Here is a 15,490-nt window from a genome sequence, read left to right as displayed (position 1 = left end):
CCACCCATTTATACCTTCTGATCAATTAATCTATCTTCTTTGGGACATAAAAACGGCCAGTAAAACGCCGATCTCCACAAAGGTAAAATAATAGTTCTATATGCCTTGTACATGTATACATAAGGACTTTCAATAATAGGCAAACTGGGGGAGCATACCACCCATTTATACCTTCTTATAAATTATTCTATCTCCTTTGATATATAAAAACGGCTAATAATACGCCGATCTCCTCACATGGTAAAATAATAGTAAAATATGCCTTACACTGCTGCATGTATACATAAGGACTTTCAATAATAGGCAAACTGTGGGAACATACCACCCATTTAAAACCTTGCCAATAGATAGTGAACGCATCAATAAACATGAATGTACATTCCAACACCTGAAGTAAAATACAGGTAATCGATGGTTATGATCACTAACAAACCAATTAATTTCATGAGGACCCAAACAGGGAATCCAAATATTCAAAATTATGTACTGCAAAACGGCAGTCATCAGTATTTATGATACGACTTATATAGTCTGCAATTTTATCTATGCCCTAGGTATCCATTCAACCTCTAAGAACAAGACTTAATTGTGCTTCTAACAAGTCACAAAAATGACATACGCAATATCTGCAAATAAGGCTTCATACTGCCCTTATATAAACAATAACAAAGTTTTGGTTATCCGTAAACCATCAATGCGTTTATCTCTCATAAAATCAGTCCAAGAAGCCACATATATTTAACAGCCGTAAGTTCTTCCAAATAGAACTATGGTATACATCGTATTCATGACACATACCTTGAGCAATAATCTTACTGAACTGAAAGTCCAATATTAGTTTCATATAGGCTGATATAACATCAAAACTAATGATTCAATCATAGTATAGCCACATTCCTATGACATATATACGAAATGGATATAATTTGACCAACGGAAGCTACAGTTCTCCCATAAAATTAACCTCAATATTCTGAAGATAGTTTAACTTGTTTTATGGTATCAAACAGTTATGAGTCTCTCAACCGGTTATGCTTATGATAGCTTTGTCTGTATCAATGAAATACTTTAGTAACCAAATATGTCAATGTATAACTGGGAGACCATGTGGATACAACCACTTTGATCAATAAGGCCTCGTCTAACTCAGGTGGCAAAATCTGTACACACGTTAATATCAGAATCGGTGACAAATCCATAAATCTATATACATAAAATTTAAATATCTTATCATTCACATCAATTTAATTAGTGGTCACGTAACTTCAGTAAATATATATTAAGCAAAACTTCATCCCAAAAAGGAGAACGAGAATAAAAATATATATATGAACTTCCATCCAAGGATTAGTAGTCTAAACTATTATACCTCGTCATATGTTCAGTAAAAACCAAGATGATCAGAATGCAGATCGTATATATGCCTATCTGGCGATAAGCTGAATGTTAAACGTAAAACAATAAAAATATGTTTAATTAGATTGCATATCTACCAAGATATCTTCAAATTTCACAAAGGTGTTTTCCATAGATGTAAATGACATGACCTACAATATATATATAAAATTAAAACTTTGATTACCATTGTTTAGAACAGAGGTAGCAAGTGGTGGCAAGTGAATAAGCAAACCAATGGTTTACATCAGTACATTCAATAATAAGTCCTCTAAACAAAAGATCTTCAATACTTATAAAACAAGATCACTGTATGTAATAGCAGAATAATGTTTTGTAAACTAACGGACAGCCGTGTAGTACAATTTTTAACAAAAGAGTATTTATAAGCGTGTAAAATGGTATCGGTATTTAAATTGTCGGTAATGAAATCATGACAACCAATGTTATACCAAAAATCAATACATCTCTATAATCTATCTCTGACGATAATTTTAGACTGACCTTGTTCATATTCAATGTAGTCGTGTGTGAGAAAAGTGTGCACTCGATTGACTACTAATATAAATATTTAAATACTCATCTTATATAAATATTTAAATACTCATCTTATATAAATAATTCCTGATTTGGACCATAGACTGCTTTCGAGTTGAATAGGCATCTATTCCTCAAATATTGGTTATCCACAACCATAGCAGGCTCCTTCCTGAAACTTGACTTCCGCTCATGCTGGACATGTTGCAATATAACGGGAAAATGGCATATACAACCGGGATGAGGTTCTCGAAAGGGCTGCTGTTGAAACTTTAATTGTTGTTTACTAGTGTTGAAAATGTCCTGTTGTGAAACACCATGCAGGAGATTCCTTAAGTAATAGAGAATCTGGGTTCATTGTCAAATTCAAGATAGGCAGCGTACCAAGAAAATTCGACTGCTCAGATTGACGATGTCGTGCTGAATGATAACATAGGCAATAAAATACCGCGAAAATAATTTTGAAGCGGGAAAACATTACGCCCTCTATGCTACATATGATGAAACACCCAGGAGAAATTAATTTCACTCTAATGCACTGCCCGTTTAAACGAATGAAATTATAAATATTTTGGGGGTGATTAAGGTCATGGAGGTAAACACACTTTAAGTGAGTTTTGACCTGATCTTTGCAATGTAGATTTAAAACCTTAGCATTTGAGATTAGATTTTATTTAGGAGTTGAATACATGTACTTATTTTTTTTAATCTTATTGGGTTTTAGAGGCATTTGACCAAAGCACATTTTTATGGGCATAATGTTTTCTGGTCTGTGCATCTGTTCGTCCGTCATTCATCCGTCTGTCCAGCTTCAGGTTAAAGTTTTTGGTCAAGGTGGTTTTTGATGAAGTTGAAGTTCAATCAACTTATAAATTAGTTTACATGTTCACTATGATATTATCTTTCTAATTTTGATGTCAAATTAGAGATATTAGTGTGGAACATTGATAAGTGTGCAAGATCAACTCTTTTACGACCTAAAATAACCCCAAAAAAATACTAAGTATTGTTAAATTTTTTAATAATGACATTTTTTAAGCTACAAGAAGGAAATGAAGGGTTACATCAATTTGTTCATATGTATTGTTTTGATATGTTGTTATAATGGAAAGCACATTCTGAGTCTGTGAGTGTCATATCTAGCATTTTATTGGGAAATAAAATCTTATTTTGGAAATGCCTCATGAGTGTAACGTCTGCCAATCAAACTTACAGATTAATTATTCTATTATAGTCAGTTTGATTGTTATTTGGGATATAACTGTATTGTATTTTAAGCTCGGACTGCATCAATTGGTGATTTGATGGTCGCAAATTAAGTTTCCTGCAATGCCCATTTTAATGAAACTGACAGAAACGAACTCAATTCATACATTTTAAAGAGGAATGTTAGGTATTGTTAGAGAGAGAGGCATGGTGTTGTTTTAACACATATTTTTATTTTTTCTATCTTGGACATCAGTTCAGTTGTGTTGACCACACCTTTTGAAATTGTTTAAAAGTTAGTGCTTATTTAACTTCAATATTTTCTTTCACTTATAATTAAAAAAAAATGCTTATAATATTTTTACTAACATTTTCAACTGAAACTATATGGACAAGTTCATTATAGATAGAGATAATTGTAAGCAGCAAGAATGTTCAGTAAAGTAAGATGTACAAACACATCACAATCACCTAAACACAATTTTGTCATGAACTGTCTGCTTCCTTTGTTTAACATTTAATTCACATATACCAAGGTGAGCGACACAGGCTCTTTAGAGCCTCTAGTTTAATAACATTTTTAGGCTACAACAAGGAAATGAATGGTTCCATCAAATTCTTCATATGCATTGTTGTGATATGTTGTTATAATGGAGAGCAAGCTGACATTCTGTGAGTGTCATGAATCTAGCAATTTATTGGGAAATAAAATCTTATTTTGGAAATGCCTCATAAGTGTAACGTCTGCCAATCAAACTTACAGATTCTTGTGAAAGATACATGTAATGTAATAATTATTCTATTATAGTCAGTTTGATTGTTATTTGGGATATAACTGTATTGTATTTTAAGCTCGGACTGCATCAATTGGTGATTTGATAAGTTTACTGCAATGTCCATTTTAATGAAACTGACAGAAACCAACTCAATTCATACATTTTAAAGAGGAATGTTAGGTATTGTGAGGGACGACATCAAAAGATCGATGTAGGATACAAAACTTAAATCAAATAGTTTGGGGGGGGGGGGGTGGGGGGTGGGGGGGGGGTCAGCATAGCAGCAAGTTTTTTTTAATCCAATATCGATTTTACATATATCCCTATTGGTCAGTCAATTTTTCCCAAATTAAGTTACGAGGGGGGTGTGGGGGTCAGTGAAAAAACTATGTAAATTAGGTTTTTTATCCTTCATTGAACTTTTGATGTCGTCCCTTGGAGAGAGAGGCATGGTGTTGTTTTAACACATATTCTAATTTTTCTATCTTGGACATCAGTTCAGTTGTGTTGACCCACCCTTTTGAAATTGTTTTAAAGTTAGTGCCTATTTAACTTCAATATTTTCTTTCACTTATAATTAAAAAAAAAATGCTTATAATATTTGAAAATATGTGTTGAATAATAAGACAGCAACCCAGTGACACAAAAAAAATCCAAAGACATTTTTTAAAGTCAGTATACAGTCATCAGAAATATGCCCTCCCAACATAGCTTAAGCATTAAGGGGAAATAACTCTAAATTCAAATTATGTCAATGGAATAATAGCTAGGCTAGCCCACAACTTTTATTTTTCATAATGGAGACAGTAAATAAACAAAATAAAATATGTAAGGAAAAGTAATTAAACCACAGCTAAGAAAAAAACAGTGGTATATAACCCTGCATTAAAAATTGGGGTATACTGCTTTACCTCTGTCTGTCCACTTCTCCATCTGTCCATCTGTCAGTCCTACATCTGTCTGATTGATGAATATTTTTTCATCACATCTTTCTCAGTAACTACATCATTTGGATTTCTGAAAATATAAGTCAGCTATACTATGTGATGTGTTTTCACAATCATCATTCACCAACTTCCTGTCGAGGTGTAATACCACCAAATCATGGTACGTCACATCGGGTTGCATACGAAAGTAGGTCTAAAAAAATATTCCCTTGAATTTGACCGTTGTAGGTTATTAATCCTACATTTTATCGCAGTAAAACTATTTCTGTGTCATAAACATATGTTTTGGGTATTTCAAATCACCATTATTTTTTATTGTGATTTATATAGAAAATTTTGTAATCTTGAGGTTACATGGTGACTAAACCTTGTACACAGATAGAATAAGGGGAGATTGGTTATAACTTCCAATGATGGTTATTTTCTTATATGCAATGAAATGTTATGTGAAACTTTTTCTATAGAACTGGACAGGATAAAACTTTACTCATGCCAAGTATTTCTTTATTTGAAACAAAGATAAATTCTGCACAATTTTTTGAAAAGTGCAATTTTAACAAAGACTAATAGGGAAAAATCAATGGTGGTATTATACCTCAATAGAACACTAATGAGTATAGTGACCAGTAGCCAATGCAGTTTCACTTGTTTTGAAGAGAATGCAATTGAGCTTAGATTTTAAACATCTAAGATTTAAAACTTTAAAACTTTCGGATGTTCAGAAGTAATTGTTTGTTGATGTGGTTCATAAGTGTTTCTTGTTTCTAGTTCTTTGTATAGATTATAGACGGTTTGTTTTCCTGTTTGAATGGTTATACACTAGTAATTTTTCTGGCTTTTATAGCTGGCTGTTCGGAGCGAGTCAAGACTCTGTGCTGAAGGCCATACCTTGACCTATAATGGTTAACTTTTATAAATTGTGACTTGGATAGAGAGTAACTTTGACTTATTGACACCCGTACCACATCTTCTTTTGTCTATTTAATTTAAACTGAGAGCAATTTTATTATTTTGGTTAAAGTAATTATTAAAGAATTTAGAGTTGTCACCCATTGCGAGGACTGTATAACTGCTGTATTTTTGTTATTTTCTGTGCATGTATCTTTAGTGTTTAGTATTAAGTACATGTAATACACAAAGAATGTGTTGGCAAAAGTTATTGTGAGCAATATGGGTAATTGAGTGTAAATGTTCATGCTCAATTTAAACCCAGGGTAATTTTATGATATTTTGGTTGCTGTAATTAATAAATGATATATGTATGTGTCAGGGTGTATGATTAGATACATGTACTCTCTGAAAATACTCAGCCACTGTAGCATGTTATTGTCTGCATTTATCTTACAAATATTGATAATAGAAATAGCAAATAGAAAAGAAATAGGGAATACTGTGGATTCATTTATTTTCGTGGATACCAATTTTCGTGGTTTGAGAAAAATTTACCTGTTCGTGGATATTTAATTTCGTGGTTTTGGCAAAGTCTGCATTCATTCCTGTAGAGAATTTGTAATTCGTTGAAAATTTAATTTCGTGGTTCTCCGGAACCCACGAAATCCAAGAAAATTGGTATCCAACGAATATTAATGAATCCACAGTAGAATATTTATAAAGAAAAAATCTGTTACTAATGTCTTGACAATTGCAAGGATTCAGTAATTTCATTATTATAATGAAAAAATTAGATTTAATTAAATAAACATGGCAGTTGGAATAGTTTATTTAAATTTGTGCATTAGAATTCAAAACTTTAAATTTTATAGAATTATTTTAAATTGAAATATTTCTTGTCTTAAATAAAGATTTTTTTGGAAAAGAAGATTATTTTGAAATTCTTGGGAACAAACTGTCTATTGATTTGTGTAGATTTAGGACCACACATCACAAGCTCCCTATTGAACAGGGTAGATGGAACAATATAGTCAGAAACAATAGAATTTGTCTTCTATGTAATAAAAATGATATTGGTGATGAAATGCATTATATATTAGAATGTAAATACTTTAAAGAAAACAGGAAACATTATCTGTCACATTATTATTTACAAAGTGCAAATATTGTCAAATACAAAGAGATTATGTCTTCAAAAAACAAATCAGTATTGATTAAATTATGTAAATTCATAAAGATTATTAACACAGGTGTATGTGCTCCTGGCTAAAATGGACTTCAGATATTTTATTAGCAACTATTTTGTTTGCTCTGTCTTGTTGTAAATATTGTACATAATTGCATGTCTTCTCTATACCGATGTATATGGTTTATTGAGAATAAAGATATATATATATATAAATTCATTTTAAAAGATTTAATGTTTTTTAAGGTGAGCTCCAAACTTTGTTTTGATACAAAATATCTTTAAAGATCAAAAGATCAATTAATATTTATAACAATAGACACATATTTTTACAATCCTATCAAATTATTCATAAAGTTGTTAATTAAATTATCCACTAAAAACACCTTAGGGAAATAAAAACTTTAACACAAGCAATGATTTACAAAATTCCAGCCTAGGGGAGACAACTCCACTCAGGTAAAAATGATCAAATAAATCATAAATATTACCCCATTATCTGTGGTGTGTGTTTGTGACCTGTAACTGTTACAAAAATGGCATGCACTAGAGGGGAGGAGGAACATTATACTATCCCCGATGAAAAATATTATGATGCCTTGAAAAAGAAACTTTTACCTGCTTTGAAAGAGTTTGGTGAGTTATTTTTAGACTTGTTAATTTCATCATGAGAAATGTACATTCCATCTGACTGTTTGCATGTTTGTTTTCAGTATCTGCATTTTGAATGTAAACAAACAGGTGCATACAGTTGAAAGAGGGGAGGGTGATATTGGGGTTATAGTTTCATAAGTATAAATTAATTATTTGATAACTATTGAAAGTTTTATGATAGTCAAAATTGAAGCTAAAATGTACCAGTATAGGTGTTGAATTTACCTATTTTAAATTTATTTGAAGAAAGAAAACTTTGTATTTAAATGTTGGATGATTTTATTTCTCATATTATGTACACTTCACAATGTAATGTTATTAAAAAATGTTACAAAACCTTGAATTTTCTTGTGCATTTAAATCTAATATGTTTGTGTGTATAAGTAAATAGATGTGTTCAAATACCTTTAGGGAATATATCAAGGTTTTAATGGTATCTGAACATAGATTGTTATCTACATAACTTTATAGGCTATGTTATATAATGGTATATGTGAGAAATCAACTAGACTGACACTATTTTTTAAAGTAAAAATTGAATGTGTCTGTCTTTCTTGTCTGTGGAAGATCAAGTTGTATTGTAGGGGAAATAGGGATTGTCTAATGACTTATACCTGATAGATATAATGACTATTTTATCTATTCTTGTTGTACCAACTCAATAGAGGATTAAAAACTTTTTTTTAATTCTCTAGAATTTTAATAATATATAGCTGAGAAAAATTGGTCAGCAGAGTAAAGTACATTGCAGTCACCACATCTGATTGATCTATTTGATCCCTGGCTTCCCAGCTGTTACCCATTTATATTATTAATAAGATTAACCAAGACTAAATATCCTTAATTGGCAGAATATTAAAAAAATGTTTACTTAATCGCAAAAAGCACAACCCTGTTTACCCTGATGTGTTAAAATGCAAACAATACATGTATACAAGAAACATGCAATATACAATACATAAAAAAGTTTTTAGCATGGAAATGATAAAAAAAATACAATACAGAAATTTAAGAAATGGAAGTTCAAGGATTGAAACAACAACAGGAAACAAACATGTTAAAAAACATGTAAAACAATATGTAAATTATTCATAAATCAGGGCACCCTTATACATGTAAATATCATTCTAACAGGATACCTTGTCAAGGATGTCATTTGAACATATGTTTGACATTATAACGACTTATTTATATTAAATCATCAGTCTCATTATTCTAACGATTAGAAAATAAAAGGGGGTGGAGTTTACTGATAAGAAAGGGATTTGAATTTATTAACGGGGATAAATTATTAGAAAAAAATGGGAAACTGGACAGGAGGGGGGATATGGTTATAAAAGGGGTGATGGTTACGTGAAAACACAAAGATGGATAATTTTATATTCTATGATACATTTTTTTTTGTACATGCTTGGGATGTAAACAAACCTTCAGTGTAGTATTGAGCTTGTCATACATTGTTGACTTGTTTTGTATCTAGTTTGGTAAAGTTGTGTTGTTAGATTACTGTCTTGATTCATTGCCATATATTAATCTTAATGTATGTTCCTTTGAAAAAAAATAACCAATAGAATTCAAAACATTGTCAAAAAAAAAGAAAAAAAGGTATTGAGTCACTTTGGATTCTGCAGGTTCAGTCTTCATAATACAAAAACAATCATGATTTTATGGTGGAAAATCTTTCTTATCCAAAATGAATCTAAATTCAAGGAAGAAAAATAAAAGCCACAATACATTTTAAATGTATCAGTAAATGGTACAAAGTTTTTTTTTTTTTAGATAAATAGTAAATATTTACCAAAGGATAGATAACTCTGCATTGTGTATGTAATTAATACAACAAGTAGCATGCCGTGTTGATGTTTATTTTATTGGCACAGAGTCATGTACTGTGCAAACACATCAATAGTAATAAAAAACACTACATGTTAAAAATGTGGATGAATTATATTAACATGTGAGACAATTGGGATCTCCAATTAAGAGCCAATTTAGAAATGATTGAAAAATCATTCATTTTCTATGAAATATCCATGGAAAGGGTGTTTATTTTTCTGAGGAATTTTTAAAGTGGTGAACCCCCTCTGAGAAACTGTTATGGTAATTTAAGAGGTTTGACTGGAAAGTTCACTTAGTAAAACTAATGTGTATTGCACAATCTTACTGTTTTGAGAGGGACCACAGACACTGTCTTGAAAAAATCATTATTTTCAAGATTTGATGTGTCTTATACATTTACCAATACCATGAAAGTTTTATTTTATTGAAAGGGGAAAAAAACCCAATTTATAAGATAGCTTAATATGTTTTTAAAGATAATCCATATAAAGTGGCAGTCAATTGATGTAAGTTAAACATTTTTTTCATGTTATTTCATTAACATTTTTGTAAAGTAAATTTTACAAGTGGAGTCAGAGGCAATATCAATAAAAACAATAAACTATTGAGCATAAATGTTAATTACAAAACACTACATAAAGGAATAAACAAATAAAAAAGAAATGAAAAAATTAAACAACTAAAAATCACTAAAATTACTCTAGATATTAAAAAATGGAAAAAACGTAAACATAAGAAAAAATGAAATAGTTAAATAATTTGTTGAGATATGGAACATTGTGTCTTACCTAAATATCGTGCCAAAAAACAATAAACAAATAAAACCAATAGAAATTAAAACAATTTAAATGATAAATCCACCCTGACTTGTGCACGCTCCTACCTGAGTAATGAATAAGACCTATATAAATTCTCTTGTTTACATAGTACAATAAATCTATAAAATAATTTATCTTTTGTTGAAGTGGCTTTAATAACATTTAAAAATAAGTATTGGTTATATAATTCCAAGTGAAATAACAAATGTTTTATTCCTATTGAAGTGTAATTAAAATTGGTGTGTTTAAAAACAGTGTGTCAAGTTTTTATTGGAGTTTTTTGTCTTCGAAAAAATGAGTTTAAAGGAAGTGATGAAAAATCTGGAACCTAGAGGTTTGTAAACTTTGTTTGTTTTATAAGTCACAAATTGATAAAACATGTTATTTATAAGGGATATAAATTAGTCATTTCAAATTTTGAAATTTCATTTTTTCCCACCATGCACAACAAAACTGTTTGACATTGTCTAAAGAAGGGTCACAATATTGGTTAGATTAATTGTAATACATATTATATGAATAATTAGTAATGCACCAAAACGTTTGACTATAGGCAAGGAACATAATATATACATTTAAATCCACAGAAACTTGTTTTTTATCCATTGCAAGATTCTACTATCCATATATATATTACATTGGGATACAAGATATTGCCATGGATAAAATGCAAGTGCCTGTGCTAAAAACACATGTCTCTGGAGGAGAATCAAGTCATTTTTAAAAGGGGATTCCCAACCCATGATAAAAGGGGGAGGGTTTCAACCATATGACCCAATTCAAATGCATTGACAATCTAAAAAAAGGGGAGTTTCCAACCTTCAGACACCCCCTCTAGATGTACCACTGTGTCTCATGTCTTATAATTTCTAAATTCACCCACTGTGACAAGGTAAACACTACGACTATAGAAGGTATATTTTTTTAAGCGAATGTGGTCAAGTGGTCTAGAACACTGGACATGAGACTAATCAATTGGTGCCTTAGTGTATCATAGGTGTTCAAATCCTGCAAAGCAAATGCTATCACTGGACATCTACCGTGAGCCCACTTAAAGCGAATGGGTTGAGTGGATTTTTATTCTTTCATGTTAATCACATACCTGCAAAAACATTTATGGGTTTCGAAAAATCCCGTTGTTTTTTTTTAAATGCCGTTTGCATTTGCATGAATCTTAAGAGAGGATATATCATTATAAAAGATAAATTATATTAGATAAAGGTTGAATACTTACTTCATAGAGAAAAACATTCCTAATCTTGTATTTAAAAGTGCATAATGATTGTTGGGAGTCCAATACTTCAATAAAAACAGCTCATGACATGTCCACAAGTAAATTTTGTCACACTTGTTGGTCAGTGTTACAAAACCTTACCAGACGAACTTTCACCTCATATAACCCTGACACTTTATCACTGTGTCAAAAATAAACCTTTATCATATGGTGAGAGATATTTGAATAATAAATATGGAGAATAAAATACTAAATATGAAGGAGCTTAAGAAGTGGGTTAAGACTTTTGATATTGAACGTAAGTCAATTTTGCATAATGTGAATAAATTGTCTGTTTTAGTGGATTGTTAACATTGGATGTTTGATTTCATGCATGGTCATGATAACTTAGTATGACTTTGAAACCTTTAGAACTTTGTCTTTTTTTAATATATTTATACAGTGTAACCTGCCTAATTCGGCACCTGAGAATTCCAACATCCTGCTTTATAATTAACCGACACATTTGCATAGTCCTAAAATATGCCTATCCTTGCAGAAATAACCTGAGTATTCTGACACCCTTCTTAATCTGACATTTTTTTTGGGTCCCCGAGTGTGTTGGATAACAGAGGTTTCATTGTACTTATATCCAGGAAATCCATGAAAATTTGTTTTATACAGAATTATGATGAATCCATAGTATTTTATTATTATTCTTCAAAATCAGATAAAGTGCAAGAGTCCTTCAGGGAAAAAAGCATTTATTCAGAGCACTCATTGCTTTCAAAGTTAAATTCAGCAAATTATAGCATTCTTGTGTTTGAAGTTCAAATTAAGGTCTAGTAATTTCATGTCAAAACAATACCTTATTTCAGCTTGTTATAGCTTGTGTGGAACAAAATAGGCTGGGATTTATACCCAGTTTCATACAATCGGGGAGGGTTGAGATCTTACAAAACGTGTTTAATAACACTGCAGCGCATTCTGTGCCTGTCCGTGAGGTCACTGTGCCTGAAGCCTCTGGTCTTTGTTAGTCTTGTATATTATTTAATTTTTGTTCATTTACATGTTTTGGACAAAAATGACAATAGTGTGACGTCCATTTTCACTTCACTAGTACACAATTTTATTTAGCAGTCAGATAAGGACTACCTCTGGGTGCTTGATTTTCTTAATGTGTTGAAGACCCTTTGATGGCCTTCAGCTGTTGTCTGCTCTTTTGTCAGGTTGTTGTCTCTTTGACATATTTCCCATTTCCATTCTCAATTTTAATTTTGTAATCATTGAAAGTAATACATTAAATGACAGTTTTAGCTTTTCATAATTCAACTACCAACATTACAAATGTACATGTATCCAAATGTAAAATGTATATATTGGGTTGGTTTGTTTATATAAAAAAAAATATATTTCAAACAATACAAACTATAAAAATATCATGTATCACAAACAAATTGTAATACAATTCAAAGAACATACATGTACACAATGTATGTTCCAGGAAAAATGATATAAAGAAATATTTTCTATACCATTGTATAAAGTTAAATTGAACCATTCAACCAACCATGCACATTTTTTGACAACGTTTTTAATACATGTAATAATATGCCATTTAGTAAAGGAATGCACTTAATTGTATTCAGGTTATCCTAAAATTATCAATACTTTTAAAATAATCTAAAATATAATGTTTGTATTAAGGCTTATATTGAAAAGACGAAATATGTCTTGAATGAAATTATAAAGCTGCATGTTTGTTTAATGTGTAAAACAAATAAAATGAACAAAATGGAGTTAATTTTTTCATTGATTGTTGACAATTTAGTCCTTCAGACATGCAATAAGTAAATTACTTTTAGTACACAAGTCAAAAGAGAGAAAGAGAGAGAGACAAAAGTAAGATAACAAAAATACAGAACTCTGATGAAAATTTTAAGCCTCAAGTCCAGAGTCAAATGGCAAAATCAAAAAGCTCAAAGACATCAAGCGAATGGATCACAATTGTCATATGCCTGACTTGGAACAGGCAATTTCTTATGTAGAAAATGGTGGATTGAAACCAGGTTTTGTAGCTAGCTAAACCTCTTACTCGTATAGCAGTAGCATACAATTCTATTATATATATTGAAACAATGAACAGAACAAACAGACATGCCCCATAATAGGTAAACATATAAAAAATTATCAAGAAGGGAAAAATCATAAGTGAGTAAAAATAGACAAGACAATGATATTATTTAATCTGTGGGCCTGAATTGAAGGCCTCTTTGTCACTTTGAGCTGAAGAAGAAGGAAAGTTATCTTTCCTTGGTTTAATTAAAAGTCGAGGAGGTGAATCATACATTATTAGAATGAAGCATGTAAAGAGATGTCTATGATTGCCAATAATGAAACAGCTATCCACCAAAGTTCAAATGAGAAAACTAACAGCCTAATTATATCAAAACATTATATATTATTGAAAATTAAGTTTTGCTTCTCTTTTTCAGTGGACCGAATACTCAAGGCTCTATCAGAGGGTATGGTCCTGCACAAAATCAAAGATGGTGGCATACTGTACCCTCGCAAGTTTATATTGGACACACAGAACATGAAATTACGCTACACTGGATCAGAGAAGAAATTCAGGAAAAAGAAAACGTCTTGTAAGATTTTATCAGATGTTTTGTTATGCTCCATTCATGGATATTATCTTTTCTGGTCTGTGCATCCGTTCTTTGATTTGTCCAACCTTCTCTTTGTTTGATGTCCATCCTTCATTTCATCTGTCTCTGTCTGTCCAGCTTCAGTTTAAAATTTTAGTTAAACATTTTGGTCGAAGTAAGTTTTTATTGAAGTTGAAGTCAAATCAACTTGAAACTTAGTACACATGTTCCCTATGATATGAACTTTTTAATTTTAATGCCAAATCGAGTTTTTACCCCAATTTCACAGTTCACTAAACATAGAAAATGATAATGTGGATGGGTAATCTGTGTATTATGGACACATTCTTGTTCCATCTATTCTTCAACAATACTAAAGTGAATGGTTAGCTACATCAGGTAAAACCATAACAAATGTGAACATAATACATGTAACGAGGTTTATGTTAAAAAAAATCCTGAGAACTGAAGAAACAATAAAAAACCAGACAAGACAACATTTGATGATAAAAAGATTCAAAGACACTAGAGTTAACATACTGTGGATTCATTATTATTTGTTGGATACCAATTTTTGTGGATTTCGTGGGAACAGACGAACCATGAAATAAAATGTTCAGCGAATGCCAAATTTTCTATAGGCTTGTATGCAGATTTCTCCAGAACCACGAAATTAAATATCCATGAACATATAAGTTTTCCTCAATCCACATAAATTGGTATCCACGAAAATAAATGAATCCGCAGTATATCATTGTAAATAGATTGAGCATTACATACAGCATTCAATGCAGGAATGGATAGCAATCTAACCACAGTTTCTCCATAAGGAATAAGCTATAGTGCTTTATGCTCCACAAGATACACCAATAGTTTTATTTACGACATGCATAAACGAGGGTTTGGATGGGCAAAAAGAGTGGGGGTGTGTTTTTTATTTCTTTATTCTTCAATTTTTGATACCATTATTCTATATTCTTTATTGTAGTGCTTTTTTTAATTTAATTTTTTGGGTCAATTTTCTGTAGATTTGACCCATTATTCTCTATTCTTTACATCTCATCTAGAGACTCTCATATAACATATTACATTTTTTACAATGAACCACTTAATCTTAATATGCCTGAAATATTTATTTTTACAGGGGATTTATCAAACATAAGAGAAGTGAGAGAAGGAGAAAAAGATTATGCTAAAAGATTGGAACCATTTGATGTAAGTAAAATTGTGTAGGTCAATCATGACAATTAGTTTCAGGGTCACTGGTCAAATGGTTAATGTTGTTCTACTACATGTACTGTAATCACTAGCCAGTCAACAATGAGATTGTGAGTTCGAACCCTGGCTCCTGTGGGAGCAATGGACGAGGATTGTCAG

The 15,490-nt window shown here is 31.0% G+C and overlaps 1 protein-coding gene across 1 annotated transcript in view; it reads left to right on the top strand.

The window, feature by feature from the left end:
- LOC134683452 (1-phosphatidylinositol 4,5-bisphosphate phosphodiesterase delta-1-like) overlaps positions 1–15,490 on the top strand; it is a 91,198-nt gene that overhangs the window by 50,690 nt on the left and 25,018 nt on the right. Inside the window, exons 3-4 of the mRNA XM_063542743.1 lie at positions 13,958–14,113; positions 15,258–15,328. Of these exons, the coding sequence (XP_063398813.1) occupies positions 13,958–14,113; positions 15,258–15,328 (227 nt within the window). The remainder of the gene's footprint in view (positions 1–13,957; positions 14,114–15,257; positions 15,329–15,490) is intronic.

This window comes from Mytilus trossulus, chromosome 9, assembly GCF_036588685.1.
Source record: "Mytilus trossulus isolate FHL-02 chromosome 9, PNRI_Mtr1.1.1.hap1, whole genome shotgun sequence".
Classification (NCBI taxonomy): Eukaryota; Metazoa; Mollusca; class Bivalvia; order Mytilida; family Mytilidae; genus Mytilus; species Mytilus trossulus.
This window is presented reverse-complemented; position numbering and strand designations above follow the sequence as displayed.